Here is a 27,907-nt window from a genome sequence, read left to right as displayed (position 1 = left end):
TATGACAACCCAACAACATAAGTATCTCTGCTCTAAGTTAATATATAAATTTAGAATGATCCCAGTTTTCAAAATTCCTATTTTTTCTAGAGGTAGATTATAGAGTTCTATAGAAGAATAAATAAGCAAAAATGGTGAAATCCTGAAGCCCATGAAAAAGATCAGTGAGGAGAGCTGACCCTACCGGATATGAAAATGCACCATAATGCCTCAAAAATTAAAATATTGTGGTGATGACCCATGAACAGATAAATAGAAAATAAATTCCAGAAACAGACTTAGGTGGAATACTGCTATTTTCAAATGTTAGAAAACACTACAACATGGAATATTAGAAACAGTATAATGTGGAAGACAAATCCACCTTGTTCACATCAACCCAAAGACTGAACAGGGCCAGTGAGTAGAAAAAGTTACAAGGAAATGTATTTCATCTAGTTCAATAGAAAGAATAACATTCTACTAGTGAGTGCTCACCGAAACACATGGCTAATTCTGAAAGTAGGTCTCTGCCACTGCAGATGCTCAAATATAGGCATAGATCAAGGATGGGTGGTAATGCAAAGTTTCACACATCTGATGTTAGGCTGAATTCAATCACCTTTAAAATCCTTTCTGTTCCCTATGATTGTGCAGAGCTCTTGAATTTAATTTTTGCATAGATCTGTTGCGTAGCCAAGATCACGTCTGTGTTACTTAATTTTCTGAAATCATTCAGTGGCTAATTCAAAATAATTCTGGCCAAGAATTGGGCAGCAAAGAAAAATAAGCATTCGTAAAAGGTGTATAATTTAGAAAGGTGGTGTTTCTTTGGTGTTTCGATATAAAACGCAAGTCCCACAGGGCGCCTGGGTGGCTCCATCCGTTGAGTGTCTGACTTCGGCTCAGGTTATGATCTCAAAGTTCGTGAGTTGGAGCCCCGCACTGGGCTCTCTGCTGTCAGCACAGAGCCTGCTTCAGATCCTCTGTACTCCCCTCTCGCTGCCCCTCCAGCACTTGCCTACATGCTCTCTCTCTCTCTCTCAAAAATAAATAAACTCAGGGGCGCCTGGGTGGCTCAGTCAGTTAAGCGTCCGACTTCAGCTCAGGTCATGATCTCTCACTCTGTGAGTTCGAGCCCCGCATCGGACTCTGTGCTGACAGCTCAGAGCCTGGAACCTGTTTCAGATTCTGTGTCTCCCTCTCTCTCTCTCTCACCCTCCCCTATTCATGCTCTGTCTCTCTCTGTCTCAAAAGTAAATTAAAAAAACGTTAAAAAAAATTTTTTTTTTAACTGTCTAAAAAAAAATAAAATAAAATAAAAAATAAACTTAAAAAAAATTTTTTAAGACACAAAAGAGAGAGGCCAATGGGCTGGGTTAGGTGCTCAAGAGAAGAAATAACCTTAAATGGAAGACAGAGCCTGAAGGGGATGAGGAAGTGTGCACACAAAAGCAGACCAGTCTGAGGACCTGCCTCAGGATGTGACAGGCAGCTCCCCTCTGAAAGCCATCCTTTCCTTTATGAAGGATAAAGCAAAATCATCCGCTAAGAAAGTGAGGAGAGATACTTAGGTGGATGCTCCCTTAGAAGGGAGAAGAACTACTAATGCTCTTGGTCAGGGACCACATTCTCTTCTGGTAAATAAGTGAGGACTCAGAACACTGATAGGAAAAAGTCACTGAAACCTTATCTATTGCAATACAGGACGAGGCTGAATAATGATCAATGCCAACACATGGCAAATACCTCTTCTCCAAACAGGTACTCCTTTTCTTCCGGTGTCAGTAACTTTATTATTCTGCCTTTAAGCCCAGAAAGGAGGTGAGAACATGTGGTGATCCACTCATGACATTCTCTCTGAGAAGAGATCAAAGATAATTACTAAGCAGAAAAAATCAGACTGTAACAACTCATTTATTCACTCCTTCTATCGAGGAGCTGTTAAGTACAACTCTAAATACAACTCCATTCAATTAACTTTTTATCACTTCAGTTCAAAGATTTGTGCAGAAATGAGTCTCTATGAACACAGACCTGAAATCATACCATCTCTTATCAACAGGATTTGGGGATCTGGGTTGCAATGGGGCAAGGAGCTGTGCTGTGCCATAAAACCAGATGCAGAAAGGCTGCTGCATTTACTACAGGCAAACGGTCGGTCCCAACAAATGTTTCGCAGCTGACCAGGTCAACTGTGATTGCATAGCAATAACAATAGAAATAGCCCACATTTAATTGGCTTTAATTATATGCCAGACTCTGTTCTAAGCATGTGCAATATTAATTCATTCAGTATGTAATATGTGCTATTATTTTTTATGAGGTATAATTGAAATAACATTACACTGGGAACAAACTGATGGCTACCAGAGTGGAAGTGGCTGGGGAGATGGGTGAAATAAGCGATGAGGATTAAGGAGGGCACTTGTGGTGCAGGGAATTGTTGAATCACTATATTGTATACTTGAAACTAGTATAATACTGTAATGTTAACTGCAATTTAATTAAAAACGTAATTAATTTAAAAAATTAAAATTTTAAAAAATGGATTAACCCCAAAACAAATGCACACACAAAAAATAACATTGTATTCGTTTGAGGTGAACAACCTGATGAGTCAATATTTGCGTATATTGCAACATGATCACCACAATAAGCCTAGTTAGTATCTGTCACCATACATAGTTACAAATTTTTTTCTTGTGATGAGAACAGAAATATGTACCATTATTCTTCTCATTTTTTTGATGTAGAAACTGAAGGACAGAGCAATTGATCATCTTGCTCAAGGTCATATATATAGTTAAGCAAAGCACTTGGATTTTAATCCAGGCGGCTTGATCAATCTTGAAAAAGAAGAACAAATTTGAAGGATACACACTACTGGATTTCAAAACTTCTTCTATGACCATAGTAATCAAGACCGCTTGATAATGGTGACAATGTCAACAAACAGATCAAGAGAACACAACAGAATGTCTAGAACAATATCCACTATGGATGACAGACCACGGTGAGTATTGGTGAGGAAGTGGCCATGGGGAACATTCATAAACTGCTGGCGGGGAGTGTAAAATGGTTTAACCACATTGGAGGATAGTTTGACAGTTTCTTAAAATGTTCAACACATACATACCATGTGACTTAGACATTCCACTCCTAGATATCTGCTCAAGAGAAATGAAAGAGATGCATATATACATGAATATGCATTAAAGCTTTGTAATAACCCAAACTGGCATTCAAATGCCCATCAACAGAGAATGGATAAATTGTGTATATCCATATAATGAAATACTACTCAGCACTAAAAAGCATGCAATTTTAATAAAAGCAACAATATGTGTGATTCTCAAAATAATTATGCCAAGTAACAAAGTCAGATCAAAAAAGTACACATTCTGAATGGGTCTATTTATATATTCTAGACAATAAAAATAATCTTTGGTGTTAGAAAATGGATCAGACCTTGCATGGGGGCAGGATGACGCTGGAAGGAGAGATTACAAAGGGGTACAAGGAAACTTTGAATGTGTTAGATATTTTCTTTTTTTTTAAATAATAATCATTGTATGGGTGTATCCATAATTTAGAAATTACCAGACTGTACACCTTAAATACGTGTAGTTTGTTGTAATACAAGTCAACCTAAGAAGTCTGCTAAAACAAACAAACAAAACAAAAGGGGAAGATAGTGTTACCTTCATCTCATTCAGTTCATGAAGATCCTTAGTAGGATTTTTTTCTAAGTGACCTGCTTTATTCAGAGCCATAGCTGTTACCATCCCTTTGCAACAACTGGAAAAAATAAAATAAAATAAAAGCACACACACACACAGCATGACCTATTTATTATTGGTTCCTCTTCTAAGTGTTTTAAATTCAGATACCATGGAAGTTTACCATAATAATTAAACTATTGACTCATGAAGGAAAATAATCTGTCTCTCAAGTTTCTCACCCTTGTCCTGTTCCTCCTCTTCATTCTTCTCACTCTTGACCATGGGTAACATTGAATGAAAATAAAAGCTACTTCCTGAATTTGAAGCAATTGTACTAACCTATGCTTCCTAGTTAAAAAATTATAATTTTTCAGACCTTATCTGTATTTGATAAGAATCTTCTAGCTTTTCAGATATAGGGGTTTTTTCATTTGGGTTTTCTTAAGAGACGTTTCAGTTGGTGTTTGGTGAAACTAAATAGATTTAGTGAATATAAGTGTACATTCAGTTTTGCATGGAATTACATAGGGAATTACAAGCTTCTTCAAAAATGCCCCCCCCCCCCGCCCCCGCAGTGTGTGCAAACATGCAAGATGTATCTTATTAACGCAAACAAGTGGGCCTTTTTGGTTTGATTTGGTTTTCTTTTTACTAATTCTCCCGTATAAGTATACACTTCCCAACTTGCCTATGGTAACACTGTGTTCAAAAGAATTCTAAAGCCAATGGGAAAACACTAAAATCACATATTTCAACCGGGCAGTGTCGAAGCTGGTTTAAAAACCGAACTAATATTTCTTTCAAGGTTTGAAAACAATCCCTGATTGCTGCTACCTCACCGCCCTTATCTCCTCTGCTTTATGTCACATTTAATCTTCAAAAGGACAATAATAAAATAATCAGATAGTTTCACCTGTTCAAATAGCTGGAGTATTGCGACAACTTTCTGGCCAGTGCGATTGCGTCCAGCTCTAACTTTGCAACTCTTACATCATGTTTCTCAGCACTTTCCTTTTCCAACTTTGGGAGAGTGTCTTGGTCAGTAAAGTCAGGCACCATTAAAATCAGCAAGCTTACCATCCACTGGATCATAGATATATGCAACTCATCCATCTGTTAAAACATGATTATAATATAAATGACTCGTTTTAAATAAATCAAACAGTAAAAACCATACCAAATTTAAAAATAGAAAGCATACCTGTTTCTAACTTGCAACAACACTACCATTCTTTTTTTTTTTTTTTTTTTTTTTTTTGAGGGGGGTAGGGACAGAGGGAGAGGAACAGAGAGAGAATCCGAAATAGCCTCCACACCCAGCACAGAGACCAAAACAGGGCGCTCGATCTCATGACCCTGAGATCATGACCTGAGGGGAAATCAAGAGTTTCCTGGAAGTTCAAATGACTGAGTCACCCAGGTGCTCCAACAACACTGTCATTCTCTCTTTTTTTTTTTTTTAACATAATTTATTGTCAAATTGGCTAACATACAGTATGTAAAGTGTGCTCTTGGTTTTGGGGGTAGATTCCCATGGTTCACCACTTACATACAACACCCAGTGCTCATCCCAACAAGTGCCCTCCTCAATGCCCATCACCCATTCTCCCCGACCCCCCCATCCACCCTGTTTGTTCTCTGTATTTAAGAGTCTCTTACGGTTTGCCTCCCTCTCTCTGTGTTTGTAACTATTTTTGTCCCCTTCCTTCCCCCATGGTCTTCTGTTAAGTTTCTCAAGATCCACATATGAACACTACCATTCTTAATGAAATCAAATCATCACTACTCAGCTAGGATAACCTTGTTTTCTTTCGCTCATTATACTACATTACACTACCCTCTTCCTCTTTAGTTTGGTCAAGGGTATTAACCCATTAAAGCTGCAGTTCCCCAATTGTGCACTAAGACATTGCAGAGCTCTAAAGTAAATTCTCAAGGATGTCATGGGGTTTTAAATTCTTGAGGGAAATAACAGCGATGTGTGACACCTATCAGCACAGCATGAACTTGACATAGTTCACAGTTTCAACACTGGATGCACTCTATCACTTTTGATGACATCTTTCCTTGGCAAAGCTGGTTTTATTGGTGGTTGTGTGGTTAAAAAAAAAAAAAAAGTACTTTGGGAAAATCGAGGTTCAACAAGAAATGAGGGTGGCACCGTCCCATCAGGTTTCAAGGTTAGAGAAGTTGTCCAGTAGTTAAGTGCATACATTGTATTAGTAAATAATGTTGATTAAATGAGAATAAAAGGGTTTCTTTTTCTTTCAACATATGTATATCTAAAAAGTTAAACTAAGACATTAAATTTTGCAAAGCTTATTTGAGCAAGCAATTAGAATCAGGCCGTGTCAAAACCAAAAAATGGTCAGGGGCATTCTGCAGGCAGGGGCCAGGAAAAAATTTTTATAGAGAAGACACTGAAGCAAAGCAATGCAATTATTTAATTGACTATAACTCAAATGTTGCCTTATTTGGGAAAATTTAGTTATTTGGCTCTTGTGACAGATGTTCCTGAGTTCCATTTTTTCATATTCAAGAAAATCTAGTTGCCTGTTTATGATCAGTCCTTGGGTTTTGTTTTCTTAGATTCAAGTACTGACTCTGGCTTTGGTTTGTTTATAGAGGCTACCAAAGGGACCAGAGCTACCCCAGTATAGTGGCCTCCTTGTTTAACTATTTTAACACGTATTGCTTTTCCAAACAGTTACTAAGTTATTAGGACACAAATATTTAGTAAGTTGTTCGAAACTATCTACTTAATAAACTGAACTGTGAGGGGTTTCTTTTGGTTTAGGAGTGCGAGAACACTGAGGCACAGGCAGCAGTGGGAACCAGTCAAGTTTTGGAAGTTCTGCATTATGGTGTTTGCTGAGGCTCGGTCCCAGACATAAAATGCAGAAAACATCATGAAATGCAAAAGTCAAACATGCCATACCCTTCAAATGCCCTATCCCCTTTCTCTGTTTGATGAGTCCCTAAGTATTCTTCTAGGCTTACACATGACCTACTCTGAGAAGTCTTTTTAACTTCCACTGGCTTTAATTTGATCCTTTCCCCACGTTTCTATACTGTTCTGTACACATGTCTATTAGAACTGTTTGCACATCTGTCACCTCAATTAGCCTATGCGTCTCTTTAAGACATGGGCCATCATTTTATCCCTCAAAACCACACATAGTACTTGACAGAGAATTAAGTGCTTAATAAATGTTGTTAAATGGACAAATAAAAATCAACCTTGGGAGCCTAGCTGGTACTAAAACCCAAGCTCCCCACCTCGGAAGGAAAGGTTGTTAATGACCTAAAGGAATGTTGATGAATGTGTTTTTATAACTTAATTAACACACCAGGAAAAGGGCAACTCTTCCTGACTTGTGATTTCACAAGTTAAAGATATTTCCCCCCACATTCACAAGCTATACCCCTGCTGCTTCTCAAAGTAAATAAATTCCTAACTGTTCTTTCCTATATCAATGGCCTGGATTTACACCCTCATTCAAATAACTCATTTTTGCTTACATAAAATATTAATTGATCCTTGAACCATCCCTAATAAACAAACAGAAACATTATTATCTTCATTTCAAAGTTGTATTGTAGAGATTAAATGGTAGAATCTAGGGCATACTGAACTTAGGTTCATAGCTGAATTTAAAATTAGAATCAGGGGTGCCTGGGTGGCTCAGTTGGTTAAGCACTGGGACTCTTGACTTCAGCTCAGGTCATGATCCCAGGGTTGTGGGATCCACACTCAGCATGGAACCTGCTTAAGATTCTCTGTCTCTATCTCTTTCTCTGTTTCTGTCTCTCTCTCTCCCCTGCACACTCTCTCAAGAAGAAAAATAAAGTAAAATAAAATTTAAAAATAAATATCCATACAAATCATTTGAGTAATTACATCACATAAGTTCCCATTTTGCCCTCCCAACCTCCTGCTTCAATTGGATAGTTATGACCTAGTTTTTCTTTTAAGAAAACTCCCAGCCAAGGCAAAATATAATTTCACAAACCCCTACAAGTATATACCTGGTGCTGAAGTTCAATGTTACCATTGTTAATCTCATTGCCTATCTTCAAAAGCCATTGTTGAATCATGTTAAATATTTGTGCTTGAAGCACCCTGAAGGAAAAGTCAAACAAAATAAAGATAAGTGACTCACATAGAGTATAAAAGTTAAACTATCAGCTAAAAGAAAGGGTTTTATTTCACCGGACCTAGTAAACTTAGGTGTTGCCAATTGTTTGAGAATTCAGGAAAGGTGAATCAAAACCTTAAATCACCTGGTATAATGGCTTACTCCTTGTCATCGCCTTCCTAACCCCATGCAGGTAGCAACTGGCATGATGCTCTTGGGACAATGTAGATCTTACCTTCAGTGCTAACTCTCTACTGTAGAAACTCACACTCCTACCCTTTACATTCACTTCTAGGCAGTGAGATCACAAAGTGAGAAAAATGAATTTTAAAATTCTCAAGAGATCAGTTTCCAACATGACAGTGTGAGGAGCAAAGCTGATCCACTCCTTAGTGAATCTGGGTGAGAAGTGTTTGAAAAACACAACAAAACCAAACGACTGAAAGCCTCTGGAACGAACAGCAACCGCAGAAACATGTGGACAAGACAATCTGTGAAAATTCAATAAGAAAGGCAAGGAGAGTCTACGGTATTTGAAACAAGACTCTTCTCTCTCTTTCCCCTCGGTGCTCAGTGAGGCAGACACTCCACTCCAGACTGCTGGAGTTATGGACACAGAGCTCCCTCATCTTCCAGTTCCCAGTTGAGGGCTTTTTTCCTGGAAGGAAAAGGACATCCAAGGTTTCTCCTCGGACCCCCACCCCCACTCCTTGCCTGTCGCTGAGGCTAGGTACTGGGAAAAGGCAGTGGAGAAGTGGGGATTCCCTTCTGTCCAGTAGAAAGCTATGGGAACTTACGAGCCAGAATCCGTGTCTATATACGGAGGGATGGTACCAACAATGTTTAACGAGGCATCCAACTGAGATATTATTTCATTAATTTTTTCATTAAGTTCCTCGTATTCTTTAAGATACATTTCAGGAAACTCCAGGACACTTTCCATCTTGAAAGAACAGAATTCAAGAGAACTAATCAAACTTGAAAGAATTTTAGAGATACCTAGAAAAGTGAGAAAAGTAGTAACTTTTAAAAGTAGTCATAAGTCTGCCATTTTAATACTAAATTATAAAATGCCAATAAATAATAAATTATATTGTAATATAACGGATGGAACTAGAATGTATTAGGCTAAGTGAAATAAGCCACTCAGAAAAAGATAAATCTTTTATTATTTCACTCATATATGGAATTTAAGATACAAAACAGATGAACATAAGGGAAGGTAAGCAAAAATAATATAAAAAACAGAGAGGGAGGGGCGCCTGGGTGGCTCAGTCGGTTGAGCGTCCGACTTTGGCTCAGGTCATGATCTCACAGTCTGTGAGTTCGAGCCCTGCATCGGGCTCTGTGCTGACAGCTCAGAGCCTGGAGCCTGTTTCGGATTCTGTGTCTCCCTCTCTCTCTGACCCTCCCCCGTTCATGCTCTGTCTCTCTCTGTCTCAAAAATAAATGAACATTAATAAAAAAAAAACAAAAAACAGAGAGGGAGACAAACTATAAGAGACTCTTAAATACAGAGAACAAACTGAAGGTTGCTAGTGGGGTGTTGGGTGGAGGGGGAGGAAGGGCTAAAGGGATGAGAGGCATTGAGGAAAACACTTGTTGCGATGAGCACTGGGTGTTATATGTCAGTGATGAAGCACTAAATTCTATTCCTGAAAACAAAACAAAAACATAAAATAAATAAGTTAATATCTGTTCTTTTGACCACTCCTAAAAAAGAAGAAAGAAGAAAGAAGAAAGAAGAAGAAGAAGAAGGAGGAGGAGGAGGAGGAGGAGGAGGAGGAGGAAGAGGAGAAAGAAGAGGAGGAGGAGGAGGAGGAGGAGGAGGAGGAGGAGGGGGAGGAGAAGAGGAAGTGCAAAACATTCTCAGAATTGTAGAAAACACTGTTAAAAGAAACTAAAGATCCAAATAATTGGAAAAACATCCCACGTTCATGGATTGGAAGATTTCACATTGTTAAAATGTCAAACCTGCCCAAATGGATCCATAGATGTAATAAAATCCCTATCAGAATCCAAGCATATCCTCTCCTTATAGAAATTAATAAGCTGTTTCTAAAATTCAGATGAAATTGGAAGTGACTCAAAATGGCCAAAACAATCATAAAACACATAAAGTAGGACTCCTCACACTTATCAATTTTAAAACTTACTACAAAGCAAGAGTAATTAAGATAGTTTGATACTGACACAATGACAGACATATACATCAATGGAAAAGAATTAGGAGTCCAGAAATAAACCACTACCATCAACTAATTTTTGACAAGGGTGTCAAGGCCTTTAAATGTGGGAAATACATTTCTAAAAAATGGTAGTGGGATAATTAGATATTCACATGCAAGAGAATGAAGTTAGACCTTTACCTCACACAATATACAAAAATTACTCGAAATGGTCAAATACCATAACATAAGAGCAAAAACCGTAAAACTCTTAGAATACATAAGGATAAACTTCATGACTTTAAATTTGGAAGAGGATTCACAGACATGGCACTGGAAGCACAAACAAAAAAAAAAAGAAAAAAAGATAAATTGAACTTCATCAAAATTTAAAATTTTTGCACTGCAAAGGACACCATCAAAAAAATGAAAAAAACATCCCATAGAATCATAGAAAATACTTACAATTCATATATCTTAAAAAGCTTTTGTACCTATAAAGAACTCTTACAACTCAATAACAGAAAAATAAATAACCCAATTAAAACATGGACAAAGGATCTGTCTGAATAGACAGTTCTCCAAAGAAGAAACATAAATGGTTAATAAGCCTTAAAAAATACCAACGTCAGTAATCATCAGAAAAACATAACTCAAAACCACAATGAGATACTATTACACATTCACTAGTATGGCTAGAATCAAAAAGTCAGATAACGATGGCAAGGATGTGGAGAAACCAGAACCCTCATATACTGGGGATGGGCATATAAAACGATCCAGCGTCTTTGAAAACAGTGTGACAGTTCTCAAAAACTTAAAGATAGAGTTACTAGTTGACCAACAACTTTACTCCTAGATATATACCTAAGAGAAATGAAAACTATTTCCACACAGAAATGTGTAAACAAAAATTTTTATCAGCATTATTCATAATAGCCAAAAAGTAGAAACAACCCAAATGTCCATCAATGTATGAAATGATACACAAGGGGCACCTGGGTGGCTCAGTTGGTTAAGTGTCCAACTTCAGCTCAGGTCATGATCTTGTGGTTTGTGAGTTCAAGCCCCCACATCAGGATCTCTGCTATCAATGCAGAGCTTGCTTCAGATCCCCTGTCCCCCTCTGTCTGCTCCTCCCCCACTTGTGTGTACGCTCTCTCTCTCTCTCTCTCAAAAATAAACATTAAAAAAAGAAACTATATATAAAAAAGAAATGATATACAAAATGTGATATACACATACAATGGAATGTATTCATTATAAAAATGAATAGAGTACTGACACATGCTAAAACATAGGTAAACCTTTAAAACATTACGCTAAATGAAAGAAGTCAGTTACACAACATCACGTACTATATGATCCCATTCACACGAAAGTCCAGAATAGAGAAATCCACAGAGACAGAAAATCAGGGATGGGAGGACAAAAGAGCGAGATCTAAAGGGTACAGGGTTTCTTTTGAGAAAAATATTCTATAATTGACTGTGGTAATGGTGGCTCACATCTGTGAATGTAGTAAAAATCACTGAACTGCATACTTTAAACAGGGAATTGCATTGCATATGAATTACATCTCAATAAAGCAGTGCTCAGTGCTTTCTTTTGCTTAATTTTTAAAACCATGTGTATGTATTATTTTGATTTTAAATATAAGTTGTATTATAAATATAATCGCTATTATTTAGATTTTAAATAGTAATTGTAATACAAATAATAATTACTATCAAAATGCTTTATAATGTCATAATGTCAAGCATTGTATCATTGTTTTTTCCTTACCATTATCCCCATTTATTCTTATTTCAAATTCTTTGTAGAGTCTTCCAATGGTTTTCACAATTTCCTTCATGTGCTGTTGCTCTGGTGGCAGCTCCCCCTCCATACTTTTATGGCGACCAAATATCCCAAACCCAATATCTGTCCAGTTTTCCTGTAAATGTTTAATAATCTTGAGAGAATCATATTTCGACACCAGAAAATCTCCAGTAAACTTTTCTTTATCTTCATTCAGCATCTAGAGAATGAGAGAGGGTAAGGAAATTAGACTATTATTCCCTAATGATTTCATCAAAGTCTACCCATATCTTTAATTCCCAGTATCTACCAATTATTTTGGAGTTATATATCCTATTATTATCTGTTCATACCATTTTTTCATATGACATAGCTTCATTTTCAAAATTAAGTGAATTTAAATTAATTATAACACCCCATAAGATAACCCATAGCTTACCAAAATGAAAATAATTATATTAAGTCCTCTTTGAGTAAAAACGAATGACAGGCAAAGAAGGACCAGGGAGCTGAGCATGTTTAATTACTCTGTGCTTTGGTGAGGATATAATAGACCTGTTTACGCGATCCCCATTAGACTGGGAAAGTTGCTAGAATGTATCTGTTGTGTTCTATTTGTCTAACCCCAAGTCCAAAGCCTATAAAAGTGCAATTTACATATTTGTGACTCAGAAAATGCAAACAAATCACCCATGCTTCAAAAAGAGGAATTAGTACAAAGAAGCAATGTAGCAGAGCAATTAAGGGCAAGGATTTGGTAGCTAGAGAGACCTGGACTGGTCTGACTCTGCCAGTTACCATTTATAGACAACTTCAGTAAATTACTTAACATCTCTAAATTTCACTTCCGCATCTGGCACAGGGATTATAAAACCTGTATCCCTTGGTACGTGTGGTAATGTATGGAAAGTACCTTCAGCCTGACAAAGTGCTTAATGAATGAGAATTATTATTCCTACTAAATAAAGCAGCATGATTTTTTTTCAATCTTACCTATTCAATGTCAAAATTGCCAGATAAACAGTAAAGTCACTAAACTAGCTATATGATAAATAGGACAAAAAACATCCTCAATTTTGAGAATATTCTGCTCAAGTCATTCCATAAGACAAGAAAACGGCTTCCTGGGATCTGGATGAGACTTCTTCAGGCCATGAGTCTCACATTCACTTTGGAGGATTTCAATATCTTATATATTTTCCTTTGTCAGACTGCTAGGACATAACAGTAGTTTGATTAAAGAAATCTATTTTCAAAGCTCAAACTCTTTTAGAAAGATGTTATTGGGGCCCCAGTGGTTCAGTCGGTTGAGCAACTGACTCTTGATTTTGGCTCAGGTCACATTCTCACAGTTTGTGAGTTCAAGCCCCGTGTCAGGCTCTGTGTTGATGGCTTGAAGCCTACTTGGGATTCTCTCTCTCCCTCCCTCTCTGCCCCTCCCGTGCTCATGCTCTACCTTGCTGTCAAAATAAATAAACCTAAAATAAATAAATAAATAAATAAATAAATAAATAAATAAATGTATATTATGAATAAACAAAGTGTAGTATATACATGCAGTGGAGTATTACTCAGCCTATAAAAGGAAGGAAATTCTGACACATGCTACCAGACAGATGAACCTTAAGGACATTATGCTAAAGGAAATAAGTCACAAAGGGACAGATACTGTAATTCCAGTGCCCAGAGTAGTCAAAAATATAGAGACGGAAAGCACATGGTGGTTGCCAGCGGCTAGAGAGAAGGAAATAGAGGAGGCTTGGTGTTTATTGGGTAAAGTTTCAGTTCAGGAAGATGAATCAAGTCTGGACATGGACGGTGGTGACGGGTGCACAACAAACAATAAGTACACTTAATGCCACTGAAGTGCACACTTAAAAGTCACTAAACTGGTATATTTTACGGTATGTCTATATCAGACCCCAATTTTTTAAAAAGATGTTCTGAATTTTAAAAGTCCAAGTTGTTCTTGAGACAAAAGCCAGGTACGGGAGAGGTACAGACGTTACTTCTATCTGATGATTAGAAGAGAGAATCAGAATGACCCTCACTGCCACCCAAGTATCTTTTCCCAATTTTTTCTGGCAGCCTAACTTTATTTGGCCCCCAAATCTAAAATAGAGCTGAAAATAAAATACTTAAGCGTATTTTTAAAAGTCCCTGGAGTCTTGCTATTTTCTCTGTCTTTCATAAAACGCCATATGGCATTCTTAAAGGATGAGATGTGACTCATTCATTGGTGAAAAGTGGCAATTTACAAACAGCACTTTGATTACCAAACAGTTCATTAGAATGTCTTACCTTTTGCCACTGCTTGAAATCTGGAATAACTGATTCAAATATATTTTCTTTATCAGAAGATAAAATGTCTTTTTCACTGGAAGAATGAAAAAGAATAAGAGCAGGGTCTCAGAACAGTATATAAACAAAGAAAATCATGAATCTGGGGCGCCTGGGTGGCTCAGTCGGTTGAGCGTCTGACTTCAGCTCAGGTCATGATCTCACAGTCCGTGAGTTCGAGCCCTGCGTCAGGCTCTGTGCTGACAGCTCAGAGCCTGGAGCCTGCTTCAGATTCTGTGTCTCCCTCTCTCTCTGCCCCTCCCCTGCTCATGCTCCGTCTCTCTCTGTCTCAAAAATAAATAAAAACATTAAAAAAAAAAAAAAGAAGAAAGAAAATCACGAATCTGTATACTGCATAATAACATTATGTTTCTCCTGAATGATTTCCAAGCATGCCTTCCAGGGTTAGCCCCTTTCCTTACAGGCATTCATCTTTAAATTTGCAAATGTAAATATAAGTATAAACATAAATTCAGGCTCCAATCAGACCTGAGCAATCAAGTTATAAGGTCAGAGGCCATAAGAGTACTGACAGGGCAGTGTCTGGGTCTCTGACACCCAAAATTAGATCATCATAAGAATAATTCCTGTTAAATACAGCAGCCAAAACAATATGTAATGAATAGGAAGCCTAATGAATAATTAAGACTCAACATTTAGTTCAGGAGTCCCAACTTCTGGCAAGAAAGAGTTTCTTTTAATATCTCTGAAGTCACACAAGGCGAAAGCTCTTGATAAAGAAGTTCTTGAAGAGAAAGGGAAAAGTGAACCCTGCTCTCCGTGCTCCCCTAACCAGCTAAGAGTCAACAAACAGCAAAAACAGGAAATGGCAGTAGTCACCAGCTTGGATATGTACGAGCTTCAGCTTCCAGAACTTCCAAAAAATCTACTAACTGGAAAACCTTAGAGGATCTGAAAAACCGATACCATTGTCCTCAATCTGAAATGGAACCGGTTCCTAAATGTGTTTCCTCAACAAACCAAGCATCTTAAAGTTTTAAAAAACCTTAGAAATCATTGAGTCAAGACTAGATTCAAAGTCCAGATTCCCACTAACTTTAGCTGTGATTTCATCATCCCACCTTGACTTAACTACTTTATAGGCAGCCATTGTCAGATTTCTCTAATTGTTATAAAGTATAACACCAATCAGAATCAATCTCCTTATAACTGCCACCCACTGGTTCTATTTCTCTGCACATGCAGATGGATCTAGATATTCAGGTTTGCCAATAATAATGACATATGTTGACATGAGAGAAAAGGAAACGAGAGGAGAGGGAGGGGAGGGAAGGGAAGGGGAGGAGAGGGGAGGAGAGGGGAGGGGAGGGGAGGGGAAGTGAGGTGAGGAGAGGAGAGGGAAGAGGAGAGGAGAGGAGAGGGGAGGGGAGGGGAGGGGAGGGGAAGTGAGGGGAGGGGAGGGGAGGGAAGAGGAGAGGAGGGGAGAGGAGAGGAGAGGAGAGGAGAGGAGAGGAGAGGGGAGGGGAGGGGAGGGGAGGGGAGGGGAGGGGAGGAGAGGAGAGGAGAGGAGAGGAGAGAGGAGAGGAGCGGGAGGGGAAGGAGAGGAGGGGAGGGGAGGGAAGAAGAGGGGAGGAAAGAAAAGGAAAGAAGCTGAACTGAAATAGAGGCAGCAGTTGGGTAGAGAGGTCAGGATGGACTATAGAGATGGTTAGCACCAGAAACCACAAAACCACTCAAGCTCCTAGCAGGACTGCACCCTTGGAAAGGCTGCTAGTTACCCCACCAAAATCAATGTTAGAGTTATTACATGGTAAAAGAGAACCAGAGAGAAAGAAAGAACTGGACTGAGTTACCAGACATGACACAATATAATCAAAACCAAGAGTCTTGTAGACCCAGGGCAACTGGGTGGTTCGGTCAATTGAGCATCCAACTCTTGGCTCAGGTCATGATCCTGGGGTCATGGGATCAAGCCCCTCACTGGGCTCCACGTTCAGGGTAGAGCCTGCTTAAGATTCATTCTCTCTCTCTCTCTCTCTCTCTCTCTCTCTCTCTCTCTCTCCCCCCCCCCCCCCCCACTCTTTCTCTCCCTCTTTCTCTCTAAAATAAAACAAACCCACAAAACAAAACACTTAAAAAAAAAGATTCTTGTAACCCACCTATTATTTCTGAAAAACTGCTGCCATTTGGTAAGGCCATCCTTAACAATTTGCAATCTCTCCCTTACAGATTCTTCATTTTGTTCCACTTCGTTTTTAAATTTATTCATTAAGTTTCTCCATTTCTGTGTCAATTTCTGCAACAGTGCAAGGTCTGCAGTGTCCTAGATAATACGCATAAAATCAAACTACTTATTCACTTATTCACATGATACTTATTAGCATATGCTAATAATGTTAATTAGTGTATTGATATTGTAATACTAGAGATATCCATAGAAAATGGATCAAAATTGAGAAGATAGTTCTCCTTCAAAATATCATCAGTAACATCACACAGTGCCTTTGCTGGTAGATTTTCCACGGTACATAAAATATTAGGGACAGGATTTTTTCCTTTGCAACATGAGCCCAATTTCCCCACTTTCATGGGAGGTAGTGTGGTACATTGGAAAGAACAGGAATTTCAAAGCCAAACAAAACCAAATGTGAATCCTAGCCAGTTATTGGCTATGTAACCTTGGGGGAGACGATTTCATTTATTTGGGGTTAATTTTTCTTATCCAAAAAATAAAGACCCTACTATAAAGGGCACCTGGGTGGCTCAGTGGGTTAAGTGGGTCTGACTCTTGATTTTGGCTCAGATCATGATCTCACAGTTCATGAGATCAAGCCCCACATCAGGCTCCTTGTTGACAGTGTAGAACCTGCTTGGGATTCTCTCTCTCCCTCTCTCTCTGTCCCTCCCCTGCTCGCATACACTCCCTTTCTCTGTCTGTCTCTCTTTCTCTCTCTCAAAAATAAAGAAATAAAGTTTAAAAATTTTTAAAAAAGAATTAAATTAAATGACAAGTGTAAATGGTATGACCCCAGAACACACTAAATGCCACTTCTCTCCTTTTCGACCAAGTATGCTCTTTGAATTTTCACATAAAATTGCAAAAAATGCACAGCTACTTACATTTTACTTTTAGCTTAAACACTAATAGAATGATAAGTCTATAAATAACATTTTCAGTATTATTAACTTAGATAAATTGCTTACAGTGCTTTAATTAGGATAGAAGACAATTATATAAAAAGCATTTGTTTACATTTCCTTAGATTTTTCATTCCACCCACAATAAAGCACAAATACAAAACTATATTTAAAATGTAACCTATAAACTTAGCAAACACGTCTTACAGTTTCAACCCTCAAAGGCCGGAGTCTCTTTTCCCATAACTTAAGTGAACTGATCTTTACCTTGGCTGACAGCAGTATGATGAAATGCTTAGCATATTTATTCCAGCCTTTTTCATTGAGGTAAAGTCTTTTAGCCAACACAACTCTATTTCTTTCAATTACCTATTTGAAAAAAGTACTGAAATGAGGAACCTAAGATATTAATAAACCACTGTGATTTATTAAACCCAAACCAATTCACATATCAATTTTCCATCGAATCATTAACTCCATCACAGTTTGTTATTTAAGTCATGAGCTAATTTGAATCATAAATTTGTGTTTTCTAAAACTACTGAACTGGAACCAAACTGAAGGATAACATATAGCACAGACTCCCAAGCAACGCTCTCACAAATTAGCGAAGATTCCAAAGAGCTTTTGTTCATATGCATTATATCTATTTGCTATTTACCATTTTGGAAATTAAAACTGAACTTATTTAAAATATGTATTTGTTTGGAATGCAAGCTGGTACAGCCACTCTGGAAAACAGTATGGAGGTTCCTCAAAAAATTAAAAATAGAACTACAACCTAGCAACTGCACTACTAGGCATTTATCCAAGGGATACAGGTGTGCTATTTCGAAGGGACACGTGCACCCCCATGTTTACAGCAGCACTATCAACAATAGCCAAAGTATGGAAAGAGCCCAAATGTCCATCGATGGATGAATGGATAAAGAAGATGTGGTATACACACACACACACACACACACACACACACACACACACACACACACAATGGAGTATTCCTTGGCAATCAAAAAGAATGAAATCTTGCCATTTGCAACTACGTGGATGGAACTGGAATGTATTATGCGAAGTAAAATTAGTCAGAGAAAGACAAAAATCACATGACTTCACTCACATGAGGACTTTAAGAGACAAAACAGATGAACATAAGGGAAGGGAAACAAAAATAATATAAAAACAGGGAGGGGGACAAAACAGAAGAGACTCTTATATATGGAGAACAAACTGAGTGTTACTGGAGGGGTTGTGGGAGGGGGCATGGGCTAAATGGATAAGGGGTAAGGGGCATTAAGGAATCTACTCCTGAAATCACTGTTGCACTATATGCTAACTAATTTGGATGTAAATTTAAAAAAATAAAAAATAAAATGAGTTAAAAATAAAATTAAAAAAAATTTTTTTAAATAAAATATGTATTTGTTAATTCACTTAAACATAACAATAAATCCATTATATGTTAACATAAATAGTATTTTTATGAAAAAATAACCATATTTTCTAAAACAAAAAAATAATGAAAGGAACATCATTGTTTTACTTTTTTACAAATCTCTTTAATGTCTGCCTTAATAGAGCTGGATTTTCATATTTGTTTCTGCATTCAGTCGGCTGCAACATCCCATTGTAAAGCCAATGTAACTCGTGTGCAAAGGAGACTGCAAAAGGCAAATAACTTCTTAGTATAATGAAGAAACTAGTTTTCACCTCATGGAAGGGTCTCAGGGATCCCTGGTGAGGCGGGGAGGGGGCACAGGGTGTCCTTGGACCATACTTTGAGAACCACTGGTATACAGAACCAATTATACAGTCATTCAATGAGTGACTGTTTCTAGACACTGTGCATCCAGACACAAACAAAAGAGACAAAGTCGTTATTTTCAGGAAGGTGACATTCTAGCTGTCATTTCCTGTTGGGAGGGGCTTTAGGGATGAGCTAACACAAAGCCTCCACCAATTCAAGGTATTTTTCCACAGAAGCCACTACAAGGGGTCAGTTCTCTATTGTTTAAATACTACTAGAGTGAAGAAACTCACTTGTCTTCTTTATTCCTACTGAACATGCCTGGCTCCCAGATTTATATATTCTTATATATTTACTGTCATGATTGTTTCTTCTTGACGTGTCATTTAAAAATTCTGCATCAGGATGAAACATTGTATACTAGATGAGGTCTGACCATTCCAGAGGAAAATGAGACAAAAGTGTGAATATGTTGAGGGTCATAATTTCTGGTTAATACTTAGTAAACACAAGTCCCAGATGTTTGGTACTTGCCTAAAGTATTACAGTAATGACCTACAGACTGCCATATTTCAATTCATTTGTCATCTTAGATGCCAAGGTAATAGAACCAAAGTGATATAATCCTAATATGGTTACACTGTGTGAAAAATATAAATAACACTTCCTAGTTTATAATTAGTATAAGCAGAAGTTGAAAATTTTAACATTCTCACAAACAATAGAAAAAGTATTCTTCCTTATACTTCTTAGATTCTGGTGAGAAAAAGAGCCCTTAACTGGGCAATAGCCAGGTACTCAATAGACAAGAAACAAAAGAAAAAAATGTAACTTTCCTTTCTCAAGGCCCATCAATCATAGCCACATTATTCATAAATTAAATACACATCTTCATTTTTTAAATTTTGTCTAGATTATTAAAAATGGTAAAGCAAAAAAAAAAAAAATGGTAAAGCAAAACTGATCCAGCAAAAAAGAAGTCTGAGTTATGATTCCAGATGAACCAACCTTTAGGGCCAATTCATATGTGGCTGAGCTCCAGACATCTCTTTCTGACATTAACTGTTTAATATCACACTCCATCCTTCCTCTTTGCAACGTGTATAAGTCATGGTATTCTTCTACAATCCTAAAAAAAATTAAAAAATATATACAGACTTTATTTTTGAGAATTCACATTTATTGAATAATTGTTATGATGGTGGACATTTAAAAAAAAACAACTTTGGGGGCATGTGGGTAGATCAGTCGGTTAAGCACCTGACTCTTGATTTCAGCTCAGGTCACAATCTCATGGTTTGTGAGTTCGAGCCCCATGTCGGGCTCTGTGCTGACAGCGAGGAGCCTCCTTGGGAGTCTCTCTCTCCCTCTCTCTCTGTCCCTCCCCCATGCATGCTGTCTCTCTCTCAAAATAAATGAATAAACTTAAAAAAAAATTTTTAATAAAATAAACAACTTTGTTCTAAAATAGACAATTTGTTCCTTTAAAACTCATCATAAAGTAATTATGGTATAATTGCTGGATACATTAATAACACTAATATACAGTGAAATAGAAGAAAAAATAGTCACATTTATAAAGCTTATAAAAGTCTTAAAGTAAAAAATTCAACATACTTTTACCTGCTCTAAACACTTTTCTTCATATTGTTTATTTGCTAGAATTTTCACAACATGGTATTCCAACAGAATAACAACACTATATCTCATTTAAAAACTCAGGATACAGAATAGAATTAGAATTCTTTTTTTTTTTTAAGAAATTTTTTTTTTTCAACATTTATTTATTTTTGGGACAGAGAGAGACAGAGCATGAACGGGGGAGGGGCAGAGAGAGAGGGAGACACAGAATCGGAAACAGGCTCCAGGCTCTGAGCCATCAGCCCAGAGCCCGACGCGGGGCTCGAACTCACGGACCGCGAGATCGTGACCTGGCTGAAGTTGGACGCCCAACCGACTGCGCCACCCAGGCGCCCCTAGAATTCTTTTTTTGAGAGAGAGAGACCACGTGTACATGCACACACGCATGCAAATGGGGGAGGAGCATAGGGAGAGAGAGAATCTTAAGCAGTCTCCACGCACAGCTCGGAGCCCAGTTTGACACAGGGCTTGATCTGACGACCATGAGATCAGTACCTGAGTTGACATCAGTAGTCTGATGCTTAACTGACTGAGCCACCCAGGCACCCTGAATCAGGCTTCTTCATTAAAAACACAAAGCCCAGGAGTGCCTGGGTGGTTCAGTTGGTTAAGCGTCCGACTTTGGCTCAGGTCATGATCTCACGGCTCGTGGATTAGAGCCCCACGACGGGCTCTGTGCTGGCAGCTCAGAGGCTGGAGCCTGCTTCAGATTCTGTGTCTCCCCCTCTCTCTGCCCCTCTACTGCTCGCTCTCTGTCTCTCTCTGTCTCTCAAAAATAAATAAACATTAAAAAAAAATTTTTAAACACAAAGCCCAGTAATTATGAGCTGCTATACTTTTAAATTATATATAATTAATATAAGGTTTAAAGAAATTCTGTACCAACCAACCAAAAGATTAAGTATATTCAAGTTAAGTACCTTTTTCTTAACTATTTTTTCTTCATGTTTACCAGAACATAACTTTTCCTTCCAAACTTACACCGAAGTTTACAATTAAATTGGAATTAAAAGCACTTGTGAGATTAAATGCAAACACAGAAGTTGTAAAGGGATAGCATTTCACAAGCCATTTGAGATACTACCTCCTATGGGATATTAACTTTGCTACAAGAATTAAAGGCCAATGACACAGAATTCTTCTAATTTTGATGAAAGCCAGGAACTACCAGCATCACTTCTTGAAAGCCCTCTCTGTTTGGAGACTTCCACTTGTTCAAAGTAAGTAAGAAAAATTAATCACCCTAGATGTCACACAGGGGAATATACATATGAAGATTCAACAAGTTATATCCCCTTAAGATTTATGCACGTTACTGTCTGAAAGTTAGACACTGATTTTGAAAAGGTAACTAATGACCCTTGTTTAAAATAGCAAAAGAAAAAAATTCAGAAATAACCTCAATGTCCAACAACAAGGGATTGGCCAAATAAATGGCTCTGTGATGAAAATAGGATATAGCTAATTAAAGATCCTGTTGTTAATACTTTGGTACATGGGAAAACTTTTCATGTTGTAACATGAGAAACCCAAATGATAAAATTATATACCCATTTTGATCTCATTTATATAAAAAATACATAGAAATAGAAAAAAGAAAATATATCAAAATATTAATAGTGATTTAACTCAGAGAACAAATTATGGATACTTACTTCCTTATTTATGTGTTTCTGTTTTTCCTAATCTTCAATCAAATGGTTATTATTTTTAAAAAAGTATTACTAAAAATTTCTAACCACAAAGAAAAGTCCCACTTCAGAACCATCAATTTTTAAAGAAAATGAGATTTCTTTCTCCTTCTCCTTCCCTTTCTCTCTGGTTTTAGATGTTTTGCTCCTATAATGAACATTAGCACAAAGGAAGTTCTAGCTTATTTTTTAAATTCATTCAACAAATATCTGTTTAGCACCTACCAAATGCCAGGTGCTATTCAAAACTAAACAAAATAAAACAAAAACAAAAGCTTTGCCCTTACAAAGTTTATTTGGAAAAGATAATAAAGAAAAAAGGAAAACATATTAAGTAGTGGTAGTGTGCAATAGATAAAAATAAATCAGGGAGAGGGGATTGAGAGCACAAAATGCTCTCAGTTTTAAATGGGGGGGGGGGGGGGAGGAACAAGGTCTGAAGGAAGGAAGGAGGAAGCTAGGGAGCTCTCTGGGAAAGAGAGTTCCAGGACCCAAGGGGGGAGTCTGTCTGGTATGTTCAAGAACAGCACAAAGGCAACATGACTGAAATAAAGTAGAAGTCAGAGAAATTCTGGTTGGATGAGTCTTGTAAGCCATGTTTTTAAAATGTGGCCTTTTACCGTAAGATGGGGAGCCACTGCAGAATTTCGAGCAGAGAAATGACATTATTCTATTTGAGTCAAATTTTTAATAGATAATACTGACACCACATAGAAATGTAAAGATGGATGGAAATTCAGATGGACGCACTAATGCTTCGGCAAGGTTTGACTTCAAGCTGAATGAAATTTTCTCTTCCTCATTCTTGAAGCCTTCTCTTTCCCTTCACTTATTTTTCTGTAGAATCCTTTGTTCCAAGAACTTGGTATCGACGCTGATACTTAGTCACAAGTCTCAGATGGCCCACACCAGCACTAGTCATGAGGTCACCTTGAAGGCATGAGGAACGTGGCTGGCAGCACGTACCAGATTCCTAGCGAAACCACCCAGATCAGCCTTTTACCCCGGGCAGGTCTACAGTTTTGAAGGCAGTAGCCTGCTCTAACCTCCTTTGCCTTAAAGTAATAAAACTCCTCTTTATCCCCAAACTTTGTCTTCGAGTTATATTTCGGCTACAGAACACAGAAGTTGGTTTTTGACAACAGTACTGGCTGGAATGTGAAGAAAGGCCCACAGTGGTGGGCTTACTACAGCAGATGTAAAAAGGAGATTCAGAGGTCCCCACAACACCCCATGCAGAGGGCACAAACGAAAGAGGTGAGGGGTCAGCACAGATCATGAAAGGAGATAGGATCTGCCACTAGAGAGGTGTGAGATGTGAGAAAAAGAAAGGGACAGAGAATGACTCCAAGCATTTTGGCCCCAGAAACTGGAAGGATGGAGTTGCCATTAACTGAAATGAGAAAAGAATGTGGAAGGAGTCGGTTTGGGGGAAAGAACACGTTGGGGACATTAGGCATCTAAGCAGAGTGTTAAGTCTGTTGAATACGTAAGTCTGGAATTCAAGGAGAAAGAATGAAACTAGGGGTACAGATTTGTGAAGAAGGGTGAAGCTGCAGATACATATTTTTGAGCTGAGTATATACAGGTGATGGCATTGGAAGCCAGGAAAATGAAGAGAGTAATTTAGGAAGCAAATATGGACACAGAAAAGATCTACAGAATAAGGAACAAGCACTTTGCCAGTTGGAAATTGGTGAGATGAAAAGGAACCTGCAAGGGGTATCAGTAAGAAGGAGCAGATAGTAAAGCAGAGGAAAACTAGGAGAGTGTAACCTACTGAAAGACATTGTTTTAAGTAAGAGCAGCTGGTCAGTTGTGACAAATGCTGCTGTTAAGTCAGGTTAAATGAGAATTGAGAAGCGACCTTCAGACTCAACAACATGAGTCACTGGTCACTTTAACAAGTGCATTTTGGTGGGGTTGGGGGAGTGAAAGCCTGATTGGAGTGGGTTCACAAGTGACAAAGGGGAGGACCAGGAGTGGACATATTGAGTATGACAATTTTTTAAAGAAGATTAGTATAATGGCAGGGGGCTGGGGGGAGGACGGGAGGTGGGCAGGGTAACGGGGCCATAGCTAGAAGGGGATACGTGTGCCGTCTTAAGATATGAGAGTCTTTTTGTTTTTTGGTTGTTGTTTTTGAGATGGGTGTTAATTATAGCATATTTGTATACTAATGGGACTAAACAGGCAGAGAGGGAAACATTAAAGATAGAGAAGAAAGAGGGAATATTTGCTGAAAATATCTCAAGTAGACATGTGGGGATGTAACAGTACACAAGTGGAAAGACTTGCCTTGGGAAGAGACAGTTCATCCACAGGAAAAGCTGGGAAGATAGAATGTATGAGCACAGCTGCAGGGCGTGGGTAGATGTAGGGGTGAGAGCTTGAGTTCTCTTCTGTTTGCATCTACTTTTTTGATTGTTTGCTTGCTTGCTTCTAGTTTTTAGAAAGTAAGTTCCTCAGCTCAGAAAGAGGATGGTGAGATACTATTAGACAAATGAGGACAGAAGACAAAGTATAGAACAGTTATCTCCTAAGACAAGAAGGGTGAATCAGCTACAGAAAACAGTAGTATATTCAGTGAGCAAAAACTGGTCAAGGTGGGCCACCTGGGTGGCTCAGTGGGTTAAGTGTCTGACTCTTGATTTCGGCTCAGGTCATGATCTCACAGTTTGTGAGATCGAGCCCCACTTCAGGCTCCGTGCTAAGAGCACGGAGCCTGCTTGAGATTCTCTCTCTGCTTCTTTCTGCCCCTCCCCTACTCATGCTCATGTCCTCTCTCTCTCTCTCTCTCTCAAAATAAATAAATCAACACTAAAAAGATGATCAAGGTATCCTTCTCAGTCTAGTAAGGAATAAAATAGAATAAAAGAAAGAATATACCTTTGAATTTAGATTTTGTGTACATTTGTGTTTTTGCTGACATGCCAGTCACTCTTCAATACACACACACACACATAAAAATCAGAAGACTATGCTGGATTAAAAGGAATATAAAACAAGATACAATGTGTGGCCCTAGATTGGATACTGATTTGGACAATCCAATGTAAAATACGTTTTGGGGAACACTGGGAAAATTTGAATATTATCTGGGTAATTGAAGAAGTGAAACTTTACTGAAATAGGTAGACTGTTGACTAAAAAAAAAAAAAAAACAAAAACAGGCTGTAGAACAGTATATGCAGTACAATTTTGGTTTAAAACAATGCATGTGTGCACATATACATAGAAAAAAAGAATATATACTAAGATATGTATATTGGTAATCTATTAGGTGGTGAAACTATAATATTTTTTATTCATTTTTGCTTGCTTATATTTTCTACTTTACTTACAGGGCACAATACTGCTTCTATGATAGTATAATAATATTACTTTTTAATCGGTTAAATAAGAAAAACTAAAAACGCACTCAAATTATCATTTGATAATGATAATTATCAGGCTCAGCAAACTAGAGCCTGTGGGTTAAAGACAGCTCACCACGTGCGTTTTGCATAGAACATAAGCAAAGAATTTCAGATTGTTAATTTTTTACCTATTTTACTTTTTATACGTTTAATGGTTAAAGAAGCAATAGAAAAACGGTATTTCGTGACACGTGAAAATGTTTTATTTTCATCCAAATTTCAGTGTCAGTAAACGGTTTTATTGGAACACAGCCCTGTCCTGGCATCGTCCTTGCCTGCCTTTTCACCATGGTGGTGCACGTTACAAAGGCGGAGTGGATTGCACAGTTGCATCAGAAACCGTATCTCACCATCTGACCCTTCACGGAAAAAGTTTGCTAACCCCAGAAATAGGATAAAACACTAAGATGGTAGTGGATTCATTTAAATCTAAAAAAAAGAACTAGACTCACACTACTAATTAGGAAAATTAGTGGCAAACAAAACAAAAACCAGACACTTATTCATACTCATCAGACTGAAAAAAAATATGGACAAAAGGAAAATCTCCTACACCGACAGGAAGGTGCACTGGCACGACTACTTTATACGGCATTTGGCAACATTTAGCAAGACAAGGCTGTGTGTAGCCTGTGACCTAGCAATTCCACTTCTAGGGTTACGCCCCGGAAAACTCACACAGGAAGACATTTACAAGATGTGTATTAAGTGGTGCCTGGAGGGGTTAATATACATAAAAGTTCCTTACATATATTAATCCCTCCCAGCACTGTTGTAATAAAAAACTTCAAATGTTTCTATAAAATTTTGTTCCTTCAAATAAGCTGTGAGGCCTGATGACATAATGGTTAACATTTGGTAACTCACTTAGCATTCTTTTCAGCATCTAAGAGAGCTTGTGCCAAATCCCTATGGACCTTCTCTGCTTCCTTTGTTAATTTCATATCATGGGCCCGAACCAGACACAGCTCCCTGAAATAAAGCAAAGAAAGTTTACATTCATAGTTGAAGAGTTCCAGGAAATCGGATTTGTATACTCAGGAATCTTCTCAGTTATGTGTACATCTCTCCCTAGTTTTCACTCCTTAGAAACCAAATCAAGAAATCTAGCATACATTTGGATGGAATTCGGGAAGCTTTGGTAATGGAATCAGGTTGGCTAGAAAGGGCAGAAAGATGATGTGGGAGATCCTCCAGAATGGAGAGAAGGCGGACGCTAACAGGCCAGGCCACCGGGCTGCTCCGTTCTACCTTCTGACATGCCTATCTTATCTTTTTCATTCTTGCCACTAATCATCTTGACGCGAGCTTAGATGATCACTAACCTTGACTGCTACTTAATGCCTATCCTCCTCTTTGGGATTTAAACCTTATCATCTGTAATCATGGCACTGTCTGTAAACATGATTAAGATCTCAACATCTCAGGCCTGGAAGGAGAACAGGAGTCTTTTCCCTATCAAACATACGCAGAGCCCTAGTTTTGTGTTAACCTTTGTAACCCATGTCTCTACATCTACATCCAGTCCTCTCCGTTCTCTTCCTAAACCCCACAAAAGAAAAAAAAGAGTCCTCACTTTTAACCATTCTACTTTCCCTGTTTTTTATTCTCTTTAAAGACATGGCTTTGGCCTGTGTTTTGTGTTTAAGATAATCACAGATTTTACCTGGTCAGTTCTTCAGTAACATTCTTAAAATTGTACAATTCTTCCAAAATGCGCTGGTCCATTATTCGCTGAGTTACCATGTCTTTGTAGAAGTCAATCATCTGCCGGGCAATTTGGTCAAGCATTTGTACATACCGCTCTCTGCATGAGACAGAAAGAAAACAAAGTATCATGCAAAAGAAAAGAAAAAAAAGAGCCAGAAAATATGTGAGAGAGAAAGTAATGTTAGGGAAAGAAATAGGCAGACACTCATAAAAGATATGTGAAAAGAACAAGATAGGAAAAGAAAGAGATCTAACCTGTGTTTTCCTGCCATGCTCACACAAGTAAATGAATTGTGGAGGACTTTAACCAGAGTCATAATTATGTGGAACATACTGAGATATAAAACAAAATGAGGACTTCTTTTTTCTTCTAAATTATAAGCTCTATGAGGATAAAAACCATGTCTTATGAATTTATATACAATGGAGTTTTTATAAATAGTTGAATTCAT

General features: G+C 37.9%; 1 protein-coding gene across 3 annotated transcripts in view; it reads right to left on the bottom strand.

The window, feature by feature from the left end:
* The window catches only part of AXDND1 (axonemal dynein light chain domain containing 1), an 87,654-nt gene that overhangs the window by 16,689 nt on the left and 43,058 nt on the right, over positions 1-27,907 (bottom strand). For all 3 annotated transcript variants that reach the window (XM_042925727.1, XM_042925726.1, XM_042925728.1), the window contains 12 exons: positions 27,412-27,552; positions 26,613-26,717; positions 20,003-20,123; positions 17,518-17,619; positions 16,272-16,435; positions 14,113-14,188; positions 11,797-12,031; positions 8,641-8,842; positions 7,734-7,827; positions 4,618-4,817; positions 3,684-3,780; positions 1,729-1,839 (listed from right to left, as the gene is read on the bottom strand). In XM_042925727.1, the coding sequence (XP_042781661.1) occupies positions 1,729-1,839; positions 3,684-3,780; positions 4,618-4,817; positions 7,734-7,827; positions 8,641-8,842; positions 11,797-12,031; positions 14,113-14,188; positions 16,272-16,435; positions 17,518-17,619; positions 20,003-20,123; positions 26,613-26,717; positions 27,412-27,552 (1,648 nt within the window). The remainder of the gene's footprint in view (positions 1-1,728; positions 1,840-3,683; positions 3,781-4,617; positions 4,818-7,733; positions 7,828-8,640; positions 8,843-11,796; positions 12,032-14,112; positions 14,189-16,271; positions 16,436-17,517; positions 17,620-20,002; positions 20,124-26,612; positions 26,718-27,411; positions 27,553-27,907) is intronic.

The sequence above is a fragment of the Panthera leo genome, chromosome F3, assembly GCF_018350215.1.
Source record: "Panthera leo isolate Ple1 chromosome F3, P.leo_Ple1_pat1.1, whole genome shotgun sequence".
Lineage (NCBI taxonomy): Eukaryota > Metazoa > Chordata > Mammalia > Carnivora > Felidae > Panthera > Panthera leo.
Note: the sequence above shows the minus strand (reverse complement) of the source record. Positions and strands in the feature narration are given on the sequence as shown.